General features: G+C 57.5%; 3 protein-coding genes across 6 annotated transcripts; all 3 read right to left on the reverse strand.

The window, feature by feature from the left end:
- Window positions 1–298: 298 nt before the first annotated feature.
- Window positions 299–3,452, reverse strand: ENHO (energy homeostasis associated). 2 transcript variants are annotated; one of them, XR_004354511.1, is made up of 2 exons: window positions 2,578–2,790; window positions 299–2,018 (listed from the first exon to the last, which is right to left on the reverse strand). XR_004354511.1 is itself a non-coding variant. In XM_032675680.1 (2 exons), exon 2 carries the CDS (start codon window positions 1,710–1,712, stop codon window positions 1,527–1,529), a length of 186 nt encoding a protein of 61 aa, XP_032531571.1. In that variant the 5' UTR covers window positions 1,713–2,018; window positions 3,325–3,452; the 3' UTR covers window positions 299–1,526. The 2 variants fall into 2 exon arrangements, 1 of the variants encoding a protein (XP_032531571.1); XM_032675680.1 differs by lacking the exon at window positions 2,578–2,790 and adding an exon at window positions 3,325–3,452.
- Window positions 3,453–5,387: 1,935 nt separating this feature from the next.
- RPP25L (ribonuclease P/MRP subunit p25 like) lies at window positions 5,388–7,674 on the reverse strand. Of its 3 annotated transcripts, none has more exons than XM_032675578.1 (2): window positions 7,595–7,674; window positions 5,388–6,706 (listed from the first exon to the last, which is right to left on the reverse strand). In XM_032675578.1, the coding sequence occupies exon 2, from the start codon at window positions 6,695–6,697 to the stop codon at window positions 6,149–6,151; it is 549 nt and encodes a 182-aa protein (XP_032531469.1). In that variant the 5' UTR covers window positions 6,698–6,706; window positions 7,595–7,674; the 3' UTR covers window positions 5,388–6,148. The 3 variants fall into 3 exon arrangements, with proteins under 3 accessions (XP_032531469.1, XP_032531470.1, XP_032531467.1); XM_032675579.1 differs by lacking the exon at window positions 7,595–7,674 and adding an exon at window positions 7,437–7,570; XM_032675576.1 differs by lacking the exon at window positions 7,595–7,674 and adding an exon at window positions 7,263–7,284.
- A 741-nt stretch (window positions 7,675–8,415) lies between these two features.
- DCTN3 (dynactin subunit 3) lies at window positions 8,416–12,985 on the reverse strand. The gene is made up of 7 exons (XM_032676616.1): window positions 12,858–12,985; window positions 12,649–12,733; window positions 11,636–11,722; window positions 10,639–10,722; window positions 10,068–10,126; window positions 9,260–9,319; window positions 8,416–8,792 (listed from the first exon to the last, which is right to left on the reverse strand). Exons 1-7 carry the CDS (start codon window positions 12,954–12,956, stop codon window positions 8,703–8,705), a joined length of 564 nt encoding a protein of 187 aa, XP_032532507.1. The 5' UTR covers window positions 12,957–12,985; the 3' UTR covers window positions 8,416–8,702.
- Window positions 12,986–16,156: the final 3,171 nt, after the last annotated feature.

Below are 16,156 nucleotides of genomic sequence, written 5' to 3' on the forward strand. Positions count from 1 at the left end.
AACTCACAGTGCCTCTGGCGCAGAGGTTGGGGAGTGCTCCCTGCTGACACTCACTTGTCTCCAGACCAGGCAGACATGCTGCGGGCATGAAACACCAGGTCAGGTTTCTCACACAGCATTTAAAAGCCACAGATGAATGAGGACACGAGCCCTTCCTTATTACCATCACCCAGCAAACCACCCACAGTCCTCCAGTCACATTGGCCACCAGCCCCGGGGCTCCTCAGCCCTGCGGGATGGCAGGACACACCACCTCCCCAAATTTTTCAGGCGCTGGGTAGAGCTCAGAGACACCACCTGGGTCCTACAATTGGTTTATTAGTCTAGTAAAAACAAGGCTGCAAAGGGATGTGTTCGCTACACCTGACATGGGGAGGAACCCCAGGCTCTGCCAGGCCTGGCCAAGCCTGCGCAGGGACCCTGGCCAGTGTCCCTCCCACCCCACCCCTCTGTCCCCTTATTGCAGTGGCTGTGCCAGCAGTGACCATGGCTATTGCTCGGCTCTAGGATAGGCAAGGCAGAGCCCTCCAAAACCCACGGCACCTGCTGGCAGGGCAGGGGATGCAGCAGCCAGGCTTGAGGACAAGTCAGACTACCAGCATCCCTCCCCACAGAGCCACTGTGATCCCCAGGGAACAGTCGGGGTCAAAGAACCTTCAGTGCTGTTTCTCTGGGCACTGTTATCTCCCCACATCTCCCACCTCCCCAGGAAAAAGCTGTCAGTGGGGATGGGAATGCCAGTGAGGGCATGTCTGCTGCTCGCAGGCTGGCCAAATCCCACTGTCTGGCCTCAGCTGGCAGTAGGCAGGAGGGAAGGCAGGGACAAACCCACGGTGAGGAAGAGGGCTGTTTGCCTAGCAGCGTTAGTGCTAATGCTGGAGGGGATTGACAGACAGACTGGGGAGGATCGGGCAGACCATGCAGACCCTCTTGTGCCTCATCAAACTGGCTGCTTGGGCAGATGTGTGCCAAATGCCATCCTGAGGCTGGGGACCCACGGCACCCCAGGGCCACCCCCAAACATCTGGACTGGTAACACCCTGCTCTGCCGGGGCTGCTTGGGTCCCCCTGGGCACACCCCACCATTGAACAGCCAGCCTGCTTGGGAAAAAGTGCCTGTACCAGCCCTGCTGCCTCCCCTCTCTGAGCCTCCACCCAGCCTTGCTCAGGTCTGTGCTGTGGTGGCCACTGTCCCAGGCCCACAGGCTCTTCCCAAGCACGGGGTGCACATGAGGGCAGGGCTCCTGCTGTGCTTTCTGGCCGCTGGGATAGGCATGATTGTCCCTGTAGCACATCCCCATCTGTTGTCTCTCTATCCCCATGATCACTGCAGGCACTCGCAGGAACTTCACACACTAAAACCACCAAGGCAAAGGACTGTGCCCCCTGTCATGGCCCCTGTGAGCAGCTCAGTGTCCCGCCTGCTTTCATCATGCCTAGTTTGGCACTCCAGTCCTAGCAGAAGCATCCAGGCTGGAGCAACTCCTCTGGCACAGCTGGGTACCCAGCTCCCCAAATCAGGCAGATCAGGGCTGCAGCAGGTATTTCTCTTCATTCCTTGACTCATCCACATCAGAAGCTGGGCTCTTCTTGGGACATGAAGGGGTCCTGCAAGCTTTGCAGAGGATGAGGAAGAGGATGAGGATGAGCAACGCAATGACACAGTTAAAAGAAATTGCCACGATCGCCCCAGTGGAGAGAGCAGCCCCCATAGCCACTGTCCCACAGGAGTAAACAGGGCCCACAGCTTGGTCTCACACTTGGGATGCCAGTGCAGTGACTGTGCGTGCAGCCTCCACCTGCCGGCATTGGCAGGGGACAGGGGACAGCGGTGGTGCTGGCAGTGGGATGGGGACGGAGCCAGGCAGGCAGCAGGACAGAGTCCTCCCCGTCAGTTTGGCAGCTCACAGCTGAGTCCTGGCTGCTCCGCACTGCTGGGAAGGATCGATGAGAGCCTTCTCTCGGCTCCTCCTTCCTCTGGCAGGGCAGTGGGGACACGGGGATCCCTCTTCTCCTTCCTGGAAGAGAGAAAGTCACCGTCACCACGGGTATGAGGGGACAGGCTGTGTGAGCCCCTCAGGGTGGCCTCTAGGGGTATCAGGGGACAGCGACCCCAGAGCCCAAGGGGCTCCGCTGGAGTATGGAGGCTGCAGCAGCTTCCAGGTCAGATGCTGTTTGGACGACCTTTCCAGCACCGCATGCCCTGGCCGTCCTCCCCATCCCCTGCGAGGGCCACCAAAGTGGAGGTGTCCCCAGTGGGAGACCCATCGGCACCTCCCCGCGCTGCACTGGGTGACTCCGGGCAGCCCTGGCCGGGCTCCTATCCCCTCTCCACCCGCTTTTCCTGCCGCCGGGACCCCGCTGCGAGGTTCCGCACCCAGAACGGGGCCAGCGGTCGGGCGGCAACAGGTGGGGGCCGGCGCAGCCCCCCTTGTGCTTCTCACCGGGTCAGGGAGAGCCCCGGCTCCGGGTGTCCCCAGTGCCTCTGATCCCCGCCCGCCGCGGAGCCCCCGGCACGGGGCAGCAACAGGTGCCGCCAACTCCGCCCTCCCGCCGCGGGGTCCCGGCGTTACCCACCTGCCTCCGCTGCGCCCCTGGAACCGCCGGGACCCCGGTGCCGGCGGGAGGCGCTGCCGGGGCCGTGTCCCGGCGCGGAGCGGGGTCCCGGCGCGGTGTGTGCGGTGTGTGCGGTGTGTGCGGTGTGTGCGGTGCTCAGTTCCGGTGCGGTCCCGCCGGGCCGCCCGTGGGTGCCGCAGCCCCGCGCGCCGCCCGCGTCCTCCCGCCGGCACCGAGGGGCGAGGCCCGTCCCCGCCCCGCCCCCGCCCCGCCATTGGTGCCCACCCGCAGCCCGCCGCCCGCCATTGGCCGAGCTCCCGGCCTGGGACACGCCCCATCGCGCGGCGCCCACGTGAGGGGCGCGGGGACAGCGGCGGGCAGCGCGCGCTCTGCCGGCACGGACACGGACACGGACACGGACACGGACACGGACACGGACCCGGACCGTGCGGACCCCGGTACTGCCGGTACCGCCCCAGACACTGCCGGTGCTGACCCCGGTACTGCTCCTGGTACTGACCCCGGTACTGCCTCAGATACTGCCGGTGCTGACCCCGGTACTGCCCCAGATAGTACCGGTGCTTACCCCGGTACTGCTCGTGCTGCCGGTGCTGACTCCGATATCGACACCGGTACTGAGCCGGTACTGCCGGTGTTGACCCCGATATTGACACCGGTAATAACTCGGTACTGACCCAATACTGCCCGTACTGACCGCGGTACTAACTCGGTACTGACCCCAGTACTGCCCATGGTGCCGGTACTGACCTCGATATCGACTCCGGTACTGCCCGGGTAACTGCTCGGACTGACACCGGTACTCCCATGACCGCCGGTAGTGCCCCGCTACCTGCACTGAGCCGGTACCAACCCCAGTATTGCCTCCGGTACTGCTGGTGCTGCCGGTACTGCCCCGGTGCCTCCGCTGGCCCTGCTGCCCTCCCGCTGCTGCTGGTGCAGCCCTGCCTGTACCTCCCTGCCTGCCCTGCCCTGCGCACATGTGTGCACACACGCACAAACACATGTTCACGGGCACACGGACGCACACGTGCACCACGGCCCGGCATGCCGGGGTGGAGGATGCTGAGCACGGACTTGCCAAGCTGGGCTGGGGTCCCTGCCGGGTCACAAGGGCTACAGGCGGGGGGGGCACAGGCACCGTCACAGCCCACAGAGCAGAAGGAACAGGACATTTAGGGACATTCAGTACCTGGGAATCTGGGCAGCATCAGCCTCACTCGCACAGCCGGGTTCTCCCTGTCCTGTTAGTGGGGGAACTGAGGAATGGGGCAACCCAACCCTGGGCATGCCACACCCCTAAACTGCCAGCTTCCATATGGGCATCAGAGCTGGACACCCTGGTGTGGGGCATCACCCCAGAGGGGGAGAACACCTGGTGAAGGACACTGGGGGGAGGTGGCTGGGAGGTACATAGGGCGCTGGGGATGGTTCCTGGAGACCCCCAGGGATCAGGTCTCGGCACCTGCAGTTGCTCTGAAAAGCCAAGCCCAGGCCCCATGAGCAGCTGGTGACACAGACAGACAATGGTGACACAGGGGATCCACAGCAGCCTCCTGGGGAACAGGGGCCTGTCTGGCTGGGCAGCTCCACACGGTGTGCTGCACCAGGGAAATGAGGGAGCTGGATGAAGAATGGGTGAAGGGCAGACCCATCCTGGCTGACCTGGCACTCACAAGTGTGAAGGCTGGGAAACGCTTGATCCTGACAGGAGAGCCACCAAGTCAGTGGAGGATAACTTTCCAACATGAAACAAAAATAATAATCATTTTGCAGCTTTGATGAGAAGGCGTTAAACGTGCCACCACCAGGAGGGAGGCTCACACAGGCTGCCTGAGGTCCTGGCTTTCAGGCTTTCCACTACTCGGGTGTTTTGAGTAAACAAACACAGGCACATTGCCTGTTGAAATGTCAGAACCAATCTGATCACACACTGGAGCATCTTCCTTGGCATTTATGGCTAATCTGCTAATTAGTCAAGAAAAGCAGTCTCCTCCTTAGATGTAAGGGAGCAGCAGCTGGGAAGAGCACCAGGTAAACTAGATTAACTCTGCCCCATCCCCAGGCTTCACCTGATCTGGAACAGCAGACAGGTCAACAGTTTCCCTGCCTACCTCCAGGTCCAGGGACAATGGTGGAGCAGGAAGCAGTGAGACTACCAGGAGAAGTGGAGGAGGAGGAGGCACGTAAACCCAGCACTGTCCTGGGCATGCCGGGTGCTCAGCCTGTGACAAAGCTCATGTTGACACAAGGCAGGTGGGGTTGCACCACATCTCTCCTGACCCCTGATTTAGGTGAAATCTCTTCTTTAAACACTTGTGTTTGTTGCCCATTGACTGACAATGCAAAATGTTGGGTCCAGCTGGAGCTCACGACCCAGGCAGGACAGGCAGTGCTTGGGACACGTGTGAGCAGGGGCTGTTCCAGTGAGAGCTCAGCCTGTCATAGGGAATGGCACTTCCCTCCTGCCCAGAGTTACTTACCAGAGCTGCTCCAGAAGGGAAACTATTGCCTAAGAAAAGGTGATCCATCCTTTGCCTCACTCAGCAGAGTCTGAAATAAGTCTTTTTGAGACTGCAGTTCTGGCCAGCTTAAAAGAGCAAAAAAAGTATTAGCAAAAACAACGCTGACCTTTTTTGGATATTAAAGGACGTTAATATCTGCATATTAAGCTACTCCCCTCAGATCAGGGTCCATTTGCAGTCACGAGAGGAACAAACACCAAGCAGCTGGAAGAGCAGCTGCAGCCACAGCCCCACCACCAGTGCTCACAGGGTGACCTCCAGTGGGACAAGGTAGACATGACAAATTTCCAAGTTGCGAGAAGAGAAACTTTATTTTGAACCCAACTTTGTGCATTATGAAGGAGCAGTAAGGGGAAAGAACAGTATCCTTTGGAGCTTCCCATGATTACCACCCCAGGGCAGTGGTACAGCCACAGGATTTCAGGCTGGTTATGGCACAAGTCAAGTGCTGTCACTCTGGCAGAGAGAAGAGCAACTACCGGCTCCGCAGAGCCAAAGTGGGACGGGAAGGGAGCTCCGTGCACACAATGGCAGATGGACCTGTACCCTCACAGTCCTACATTCAACCCCCCAAAAGGCTCAGCAGACAGACTCTGAAGCACACAAGCAGCCAACCCAGCCCTGTGTCCCACTGTCTGTCCACTCACAGCTCTGGGGATGCCGGGGAATTCCATGTCAGGTCCCATCTGCCCTTTGTACCTGCCACACGGGCAGGTATGCGTCTGTCCCACAGCCTGGGCTGCTGCACCCTCTGGCAGCTGAAATCTGGCCGGGTGAGCAGCCCCTCTGCCGGGGTTCACTGACAGGACACCGACAGTCCTTGCTCACGCTGAGGTGTCTCCCGTCTTCCCCGACCCACTATGAAGCACGGCCAGGCAGCCTTTGGCAAGGAACTCTTCAAAACACACGTTTCAGACAGCCACAATCACAGGTAGTTACGGGAGTCCTGCCCTCCCCTGACGTGTCAGCAGCAGCTCCGCAGCCCCAGCACACGGCTGGTTCCTGCAGCCACCCCGGACCACACGGTGCCGGTGCCTCGGGGCTCCCGCTCAGGGCTCCCCTGGCGCTGCCCCTGCGGAGCGCGGGTGCTTCCCTGTGCTCCCAACGCCCCGGCCCCCACCCTGCTTTCTCTTCATCTGGCCCTGGGACTCTGCTTTGAGTGTCTCAGTCCAGAAGGCATCAAAGGATCCTGGAGCCTGGTATCCTGGCTCCTGAGGGTCCAGGGGGTCTTTGCTGAGCAGGACACATATCGCAGGAATGTTCCTCTTCACTGTCAAGGCATCGAGGCCTGCCTCAGGCACGATAGGTTCCCACATCTCCTCAATTTGCCTGAAGAGCACTTTGGTGATCTGGTGCAGCTCCTTGAGCCGTCGTTTCATAATTTCCACACAGGTGATGGTCTTGCTGACAGCCTTGCCTGAACCAGTGAAGAGAATCTGCCTCACAGATTCCTGCTCCATCTTGCTCATGGCATAGCCCATCAGATTCCTGATCTTGCTCCCGTCCTTCACCTTCATCTCAATGATATCAGCAGGCAGGTCAGTGAAAGGAAGAGGACAAGGTTTCTCCACGATTTTGGTCTTCTTATAGTTCTCCATTCTGCAGTGCTGAAAGGAAAAACAGACCCGTGAACACAAACTCCCACTGTAACTGCTGTACAAAGAAATTATCACCACAGTTAGCTATGACCTCTCCTCTGAAGGGCACTCTCAGCTGTCAGAGATGGGGATCCTGGAGAACCATATCCAAAAGATATGTCCTTATAAGGATGTACCTCCAACATGAACACACATAGGGCAGCCTGAGCCCCAGCAGGCAGGTGGTGAAAGGAACAGGCTGTTGGCCTGAACAGGACAAGTAACAAACACAGGCTGCATCTCTGACAGACAAAACGAGTGAGCTGCGGTTCCTGGGAACAGAAGCCAGGGGGATGCTTCCACAGCTGCACCCCGTGGGTACAGCCCAACTGCAGCACCTCGTGTGTTTCAAAGACACGGGTCGTGGGGCTCTGGCAGTGCAGGTGAAGATAAAACAGTGTATGTTCCAGGAGAGAGAGGAAGCCAGAGGCTGCAGGAACAAACAGAAGTTTCCTCGAAGGAAAGTGAAAGACAGAAAGGTGCAGTCTCACACTACCCTCTCTGCCAAGGCGGGTCCCATCCTGACCCAGGTCTCCCTGCCCTGCGCAGGGCACTCCGCCGCCCCCCCCATCCCTCGAGGCATTCAAGCACTCAGCACTTTGTTACCGGTGGGCTCCTGAGCCCCGTTCCACCCACACCTGCAGGGACACGGCAGCCCAAGGCCCGCGCTCCGGACCACGGGAGCACACGAGGCCCTCACCCCCGGCACGGCCGCATGGGGGCCCGGGAGGCCGGGATGCCGCGCTGGGATGCGGGGATGAGCCCCGTGGGACGGGGGATGTCCGTGCGGGACGGGGGATGTCCGTGCGGGACGGAGGATGTCCCTGTGCGACAGGAGATGCCGCTGACCCCGCTCACCTGCGGCCACCTCAGCACGCCCCTCGCCTCAAGATGGCAGCCGGCGGTGCGCGCGCGCAGGCGCGGGGCGTGTGGGCGGGGCTCATGGTAAAGATCACGTGGTAGCGGGAGGGGCGACATGTGGCCCCGCCCACAGCCCGGGACGTGGAGCGGCTCCCGGAGCAGCGCCCATTCTCCTGGGACAGCTCCAGCTTTTTTCCTGGGCAGCTCCGGCTCTCCCGGGCACCGGGCGAAGTCGGTGTCCCCGTGTGCGCCCATGCAGTCCCGCCGTGGTGTGCCCACGGGTGAGCTCGCTGACCAGGGAGAGTACAGGGGCAGGAAGGCTCCTCCTGACTTCCCCGCGGGGTTCCTGCCCCATTCCTGCAGGACTCCCAGGTCACACGCAGCTGGGCAGTGTCTCTCTAAGCTGAAGGGAACTCGGAGACTCCGAGATGTGGCCAGACCAGGCAAGGCACAGCTCGTGCCCCTCACTGAAACGGGGAAGAGTCAGCACAGGTTCTGGCTTGCAGCAGCCACTTGGGAAAGCAGGGGCAGGGTAAAGGCAAAAGCTGCTGCCTCCTCTCAGCACAGGGATGGAAGAATGGCTTGGGGGAGAAGCTCCATGAGGTCAGATGGTGCTGGGCACAGGCAGCTCACAGGAAGAGCTCCTGTTTTTGTGCCACAGTTTATGGAAGGCTGTGGGAATGAAAGAGATTTACCTGCCCTTGGCCCAAAGCTGCCTTCTGCAGCCACCTCCTGCAGACTGCAAGGAGATCACTGGGAAAGCCTCCCAGTCTATGCCAGGAGCAGTCCTTACACCCAGGGAGAGAGACACAACCCAGTCAGCGTTCCAGGACTTTACTACAGACCACAGTAAGAGGGGCAAGGGATTTTTAAATATGTTACAAACCAAGACACATTTCAGGGCAGTGCAAGATTTGCAACAGTGGCAGATTAAGGAGCAGTGCGGCTTCAATTCTGGGCTGACACAGCTCAGAGCACAGCCAGGTGTCCCTGGGAGCCTGTGGTGCCACTCCAGCATGCTCGGGCCAAGCGGGAAGGTGACGGGGCCAGTGGGATGCAGGCTGTGCCATGGGGCCCCAGGCTCTCCATGTTCCCGGCTCTGCTGTCACTCAGCCACAGGTTTCGCTTGCTTGGCCGCTTCCAGCCGTGTCAGTATTTCATTCCACTGCAGCAACTGCTTGGAGAGAAGCAGGGTCTAGACATTACTCTTAAGGAAAGAAATGTAGAAATCACAAGGAAGAAGCTAAGGGCATAGCACCCTGACAGAACTGTTACAATCCCGAATCCCTGGGAGAGGCCCAGGGCTGCTGAAAGCCTACATGGATCCACACCACCCAGGTGTTGTAGGCACTGCACCAAACACAGGAGTCCAGGAGGCACTTCTAAAAACCCTGTACCACTGCAATACAAGGGCTGTCTACAGCAAAGAGCAGAGCTTCCCTACCCACTTGTGGTTTTGGGATGTGCCTCGGCACTGGGATCCTACGCAGCCAGGATTAGGGGCTGACTGGCTCAGGCAGGTCACAGGGACAGAGGTGCCTCCACATCAGGAAGGGCACTGGTTGTTAAACCCAGGGCTGGGAACCCAACAGTACCTCATAGGGGAGGGAGCTCTGGGACAGGGTCAGCTCAGCTGTGCCAGGCCCGAGGCTCAAAGGATACCATTTTGTTGTAGCTCTCCAGGAGTGTCTTGACGCTGTCAGTGAGATCATGACGCTTCTCCTGCAAAGAGGGGGGGCCACAGTGAGAAACACGTAAGCTGAAGGACATCTGTCCTTCCCAGATCCTGAAAGCATGGGGGAGAAACTCATCCAAGGCCAGTACTGAGATTAGAGCTCAGACACCAGCTGTGGCTGCTCACTTCAGCTGGAAAGGTTTCCACAGTCAAGAGAAAGGTCACAAACACCACTGCTGATGAAGCGCCAAAGGCCCTGGGCTTGCACCACTGTTGCCTCGCCTCAGCATCCAGGCTTTGCCCGCCCCAGAGTGGAAACTCACAACAATATGCTGAAAGGGGCCATTAGGCACTGGCCAGGTTACTCACTGCCAGCTCCAGGAGTGCTCACACAGGGAAGGAAAGGGTGAAGTAACAGGGTGACAGTAACAACAGCCTTCCAGAGACTAGGACACTGGAAGAGTGCAATGCTTTACCTCAGTGTCCTAGTGAAAGGGAGGAATGACAGATGGTTAAACCTACTATGTGTCACTCAAAGCTCTGTTTTGAGCAGGGTTTTGGTAGGCAAATTTCCAGAGGTTTTCCAACTCGGACTCCATTGCCAGAAATCCTGGCTCCTTTCCCCCCTTGGAGTACTTGAAATTCTTTAAGATTGTAGTATACATATTCTGGGATTGAAAAAACTTGCTACAATTGACCAATTCAAGCAATTGCAAATACGGGGGTGTCAGTCCAGACTCTGGCAAGACATTCCTCCTCCCTTCTAGTCACGACTGATAGGAGTATTTACAGTACCTGCTGCTGTATGTGGATCTGTGAGAGTCGCTGCAGTTTGGCTGCGTGGTCAGGAACCGCTGAAAGCAGAGGAGAAATCAGTTTTGTTTTTTGCTTTGACAGCACACAGGAAGAGTTCCCAAAACAAAGAGCACTCCTCCTCCACGAGCACAGCACAGCAGAGCTCACTGAATGCCAGTGCCACACACCACAGACATAGCTTTTAGAGGATTAAAAAAACCTACCAACTACCCTGTACATTAAACACCAAGTTTATCTGCTCACTGCTCCTGGATGGCACAAGCTCGGGGGTGCCCACACCGAGGGCTACTCAAGAACTACACCAGAGTAAAGGACTTGGATAAACATTATGGAAAGCACTTGAAAAGGCACCTGTACCTCTGCCAGGTTAGAGCAGCATGAGGGAGGAGCACACACACCACCAAGTTTGTACCTAGTTCACTCTCACATGACCATGTGCTGTCCTCTTCTCTAGTCTCAGGCTCAAATAAAAAAACACCCCAGAAAACAGGACAGGCCACAGCTTGGAGGGTGGCATTTTCAGCTCAAACTTGCAGAAGAACATGCATACCTTGGATACTGGCACTGTCCAAAATGGGCTGGAGGTTCTTCACCTGCTCCAGAAGGGCTGCACGTTCAGGAATAGCCTGTTCCTCTGGGGGGGACACAAGACGCAAAACCAGTAAACACGAGGTGCTGCTCTGGCTTTTCACAAATAGCTGTAACTTTTCCAGCTGATCTATCTTAACAGAAAGGGGCTTGTTCAAGATTTTATTTAAGACATCTGTGCTGCTCATCCCTGGGTCTTGATTCACTCCAATTTCAGGCAGGAGAACCTCCACTGAATTGTAGTGATAGGACCAGGGGTGAAGGATCAAATCAAAGGAGAGGAATGTTACATTATGTATTAGGAAGAAATTCTTTACTGTGAGGGTGGTGAGACACTGGCACAGGTTTCCCAGGGAGGTTGTGGATGCCCCATTCCTGGAAGTGTTCAAGGCCAGGCTGGACAAGGCCTTGAGCAACCTGGTCTAGTGGGGAGGTGTCCCTGCCCATGGCAGGGGGTTGGTACAAGATGAACTTTAACATCCATTCCAAACCCTCAACATTCTATGATTCCACAATTCTATGAAGTCCCATTCACAGACTATACTATCACAGGCTGAATCAAATTCCTTGGGACAGAAGAGCACAAGGCTTGGTGGTGTTTAAAACACATCCAAACACCTTCTGTTTTTCTCACTGCCTAGAGAATACTGTAAGTGGGGTGAGGAAAACCATTCTAGCTCCCGTTTTTCTGATTGGCCTTTGATTCATTCGGCGTCAAACTGAACAATCAGTACTAAAGAGATCAGAGCTGATAAAACTGCAGTGCTGATGTGTACAAGGGAGCACTGAGGGTGGAGAACATCCTTGTACAAAGCCTGTCTCTGATACTTCCAGAAAGCAAAAGCATTGGCCACAACTTTACAACTGAAGGAAAGAAATCCAGCCTGACCCATCTCAGGTAAAGGACACTTTTTGCAGTGCTACAAAACCCTCTTGTTTCCCCTCCTTTCATGCCATACCTGCCAAGATGAACTGCAACTTCATGGCATCTGGAACAGCCATCCTGTCAATGTACTGAGGGTCAAGGTACTTGATTACATCTTCAACTGGAGTGTTTGGAGACAAGAAGTAGGGGAGATGTTATTGCATACACAAGTGCAACTTTTCCCTGTGCCACCTGTCAGATTGCTTTGCAAACACTGCTTAGGGGCTTTTTTTTTCTTTTCCAATTAATTAATTGCTACTTGGAAATATGTGAGTTTAGAGCACTGTGAGCAAGAACTGACAAATGGCTCAAACCCAGAAACCCCTTTGTTAGGGACACCTGCAATACTTGCTTTTTGTTTAGATAATGATACCAAAGGTGAATGAAATCTGCTTCCTTCCACCCTCAGAACAAAACTAGCCCACAATCCTCCATCCTGGTCCTTAAAATCATCAACAAACACACGCTTTACACTTTTACACTGGATAGCCTTGGACCACAAAGACTCTCCTGCTCCTTCTGTGACACCAGACACCAAAACCTGGTCAAGAGGTAGCTCTGCAGGACAAGGCACCCCCTCAGTTTGGAGGCGGCTCCCCGGGTCTGTCCACCAGTGTCTGCGTGTGATCCTGATTGCTCCCACCACACACGCAGGGGAATGCTGCTCCAGCGTGGCCGACAAATCCAAGCACGCAGGAATTAATTTCTGGAGCTCCGAGAGCCCTCAGGGGCTGCATTCCAGGCGGAGCAAATCCCGGCACTGACACAGGCCGACGGACATCGAGCGAATGACAGGTCGCGGCGGCCCTTTTCCCAACCCCGACAGCTGAGCCGGAGAACTGCGGGCAGAGAGACCTCCCGCAGTAACTTATTTCTCTGCCAAATACGCAAAATAAGGGCCCAAACATCAACGGGATCAAACGCGGGGGGGGGGGATGGGGGGGAGAAGCATTTTTTTTTGGAGCAGCGAAACGTCACACAGGGGTTTTCGAGCTCCCCCTCCCCCGCCTACTCCTCCCGGCTCCCCCTCCCTGGGACCCCGCTCACGTTTCTTGAACAGGATCTTGATCCTCTCCCTCTTGCCGGCGATGTTGCTCAGCGCCACCTGCACCTTCACCAGCTCGTCCGCCACCTGCAGAGGCACAGAAAGAAGACACGGGCCTGTCAAGCCCCGCCGGGCCGCGGCACCCCAAGGCTCCGCCGGGCCGCTCCGGGCCGGGCCGCCCCCGCCGGTGTCCGCAGCTCCTCCTCGGCACCTTTCTCGGCCCGCAGCCCCCGCCGCCGAGCCCGACGCGCCGCTCCAGCTCCTCCAGCCGCCACTGCAGCCGCTGAAGCTCCGCCGCGCCCGCCGCCATCTTCGCGCCGGGCGGAAGCGGCCGCACCTCCCTTCCGGCCGTTGCCATGGCGGCGCGTTGCCAAGGACCGCGGTTGCCATGGAGACGGGAGGCGCGGGATGCGGGCGGGGGCGCGGAGCCCCTCTCGGAGGATGCGGGGCGGTCGATGGCGATTTGCACTGCAGAGGGAAGGCGTGCGGCCCTCCCGCCGCCCCGGCGGGCAGTCGGTCGATGGCGGCTTCATTGTGGTGCCGTCCTCCAGGAAAGAGGCGCTGGGATGTATTAAAAAGAATTGATATAGCGATCCGTGTGGATGTAGGAGCCTTTGAAATCCGGGAGGCTGCCTCGGGCTTTCCCCCAGGCCCCAGCCTCCCCGCGTTCACCTTTCTCCTATCGACTGCTGCAGGTGATGCTCGGGAGGAAGAGAAGCACTAAGGAGTGCTATAGCCAACCCCACCCCCACTGCTGCCTTCAGCTGGCACACTCTGCCACATGGATCTCTCAGAGGCATGAGATGAATTCATGCTAGCAGCAGCCACCACAGAGAAAAGTCCAGGAAGTTTCCAAACTGCAGAGGGAAATGTATCATGGATATATGTACACATGGAGAAGTGTGGCCAGCAGGTCGAGGGAGGTGATGCTGCCCCTCTACTCGGCCTTAGTGAAGATACATCTGGAGTGCAGTGTACAACTCTTGGCTCTTCAGAACAAGAAAGACAAGGAGATACTGGAGAGGGTCCAGTGGAGGCCACAAAGATGGGGATGGGTCTGGAGAATCTCTCTTATGAGCAGAGGCTGTGGAAGCTGGGCCTGTTTAGTCTGGAGAAGACTGAGAGGGGATCTCATCAATGCATACAAATATCTCAAAGGCAGGTGCCAGGAGGATGGTGCCAGACCCTTTTCAGTGGTTCCCAGTGACAGGATGAGGAGCAATGGCTGTAAACTAAACCACAAGAAATTGCACTTCAACACGAGGAAGAACTTCTTCTCATTGAGGGTGACAGAGCACTAGAACAGGCTGCCCAGGGTGGTTGTGGAGTCTCCCTGTCTCTGGAGACATTCCAATCCCACCTGGACACATTCCTGTGTCACCTGCTCCAGGTGACCTTGCCTTGGCAGGGAGGTTGGACTGGATGATCTCCAGAAGTCCCTTCAAACCCTAATGATTCTGTGAGTTTCCAAAGCACCTTCTGATAACATCGCCTGCACCCCAGGGCTCACACAGCCACTGCCCTGTCATGCCCAGAATGAACATGGGGCTGGGTGTTGCACCACCATACCGTAGACACCAGAGGACATCAAGCCAAGGTTCTAGGCCACTCTTTTAGCTCCAAACCATATGGCAATAGAGAGTACTTTGTTAACATGGCTAGTAATGTGGGTTAGGTGGCTTTGGGGACCCTCCCACTCCCCTTTGCTGAAAGCTAAACCCACTGTGCCCTGAAAAATCTTTGTCCTTCTAGATGTTTTCCTACTGAGAGTTGTACAGGCCTGCCAGGTTGCTGGAGGGACCTGTGGGGTTGCCCAGTGCCCCAGCAGCCCCTCTGCCCCCCAAATAACCCTGCAGGAGCTCTGCAGAGCATTCTGGCAGCAGGAGAAAGCTGAGGCTTCATGTGCTCTGCCTTTTTTCCCAAGGATCGATAGCTGAGATCTTCAGAGGGGAAGAGCTGAGCTTTATTCCACAAAGGCGACAAATAGAAATGGCTTCATTAGCAGAAGTGCCCGGGGGCTGCAGGGGGCCTGGGGGCTGCGCACACAATGCTGCTCTGTGCTTAGATGGTAACACCTCTAAGATGGCTTGGGCCCAGCATGATGGGCAATGCCTCCAAAACACAGATGCTTGTATTGGAGGGTCACAGATCACCTACTTCCCTGAGGTAAGAAACCTGGGCAGTCCTGGGACTCAAGCACTGGGGGGCTTTGGGACTGTCCTCATGCACCCTTTAGAGTCCCATCCAGTTTGCAAGCCTTGGAATGGAGCTGAAGCTGCAGCACTGGCTGCGCACAGCCCAGCACAGTGCACAGGGAGTCTGCCCCCTGCCCCTTTGGGCTGAAAGGAAGCCTGTCCCCGTCCCTGGAGCCTGCAGTGGCACATGAACACCCCCAGCAGCTGCCCCCAGCGTGGTGCTGAAGCTGGATCCAGTGCGCCTCCTGCAAGGCTGGATTGTCCCCTCATCCTCCGTCTCCTCCCTCCTGCTCAATTACAGTCCCTGCAGGACATGGGGAAGTGGGCATCAATCACGGCTGGTTACTCAGGTGACAGCAGCTGTATCCCCAAGCCCCCCAGGGAGCATGGAAACACACATCACCCCCCGAGCCTGGTAATAAGTGGGGATGTGGGCCTGCATGTGCCCTCCTGGCTCCCTGGGGCTCTGGTGCTCGATGAGCTGTGGTCAGCACTTCACAGCAGTGACAAGGGACACAAGACCCCAATTAAGGCTGCATCAATCCCACTCTGGCTCCGCTTGGCACGCTCACAAACACATACACCCCACACACACGTTCACAGACTTGCTCCCAACCCGGGACACAGATTGTAGAGCCGGACCCGGCAGACCGAGGGTCCTCTGCAGGGGTACTGTGTCATCCGCGTGTTTCCAAAGCGTCCCTAGCGTGACACCCTTATCCTCCATGTCCCCGCCGCGTCCCCAGATTCCCCTGCCCCCGAGGACAGGTCCGGGGCGGGCAGCGCTGCTGCAGCACTCTGGACAGCGACCGCGTTACACCGGTGGGATCGGGGGGCCGGGTTGAGGCTGTCCCCGGGGGACTGGGGGCGTCCCCGAGGGGCTGGAGCTGTCTCTGAGGGACTGTGAGTGTCCCCTTCGGCTGGGCTGGGGCTGTCCCTGAGTAACTGTGGTAGTAGTTGGGGGTGTCCCCGAGAGCTGGAGGTTTTCTCAGGGGGCTGGGTCTGTCCCAAGGAGGGACTTTCAATCAAGAGTATCTGTCCCCTTGGGTGCCAGGGACCTGGCTTAATGGATGCCAGGGTGGACCTGTCCTTGTGGCTGCCTCTGACTGGGGTGTCTGTCCCATGGGAGCTCCTCATGCCTCTTCATGTGTACGGGTGGCTGCACGTGTGTGCAAGTGCTTGTGCAAGCACGTGTATCCGCCCTCACGTGTGAGTGTGAATGCCATCGACTTTGTACAAGGGAGCACAAGTGATCTGGGCACCTGTGTGGTGACTGAGTGCCTGAACATCTCCGTGCCTTCCCACGTGCACCCAT

Source organism: Chiroxiphia lanceolata, chromosome Z, assembly GCF_009829145.1.
Source record: "Chiroxiphia lanceolata isolate bChiLan1 chromosome Z, bChiLan1.pri, whole genome shotgun sequence".
Taxonomy (NCBI): domain Eukaryota; kingdom Metazoa; phylum Chordata; class Aves; order Passeriformes; family Pipridae; genus Chiroxiphia; species Chiroxiphia lanceolata.

Coding starts and splice junctions, on each gene's coding strand:
- ENHO (XM_032675680.1), bottom strand. CDS start 1,712: ATGGGGGCTGCTCTCTCCACTGGGGCGATCGTGGCAATTTCTTTTAAC.
- RPP25L (XM_032675578.1), bottom strand. CDS start 6,697: ATGGAGAACTATAAGAAGACCAAAATCGTGGAGAAACCTTGTCCTCTT.
- DCTN3 (XM_032676616.1), bottom strand. CDS start 12,956: ATGGCGGCGGGCGCGGCGGAGCTTCAGCGGCTGCAGTGGCGGCTGGAG. Junction 11,723..12,648: donor CAAGATCCTGTTCAAGAAAC/GTGAGCGGGGTC, acceptor CAAACACTCCAG/TTGAAGATGTAATCAAGTAC. Junction 10,127..10,638: donor GGACAGTGCCAGTATCCAAG/GTATGCATGTTC, acceptor CTCTGCTTTCAG/CGGTTCCTGACCACGCAGCC.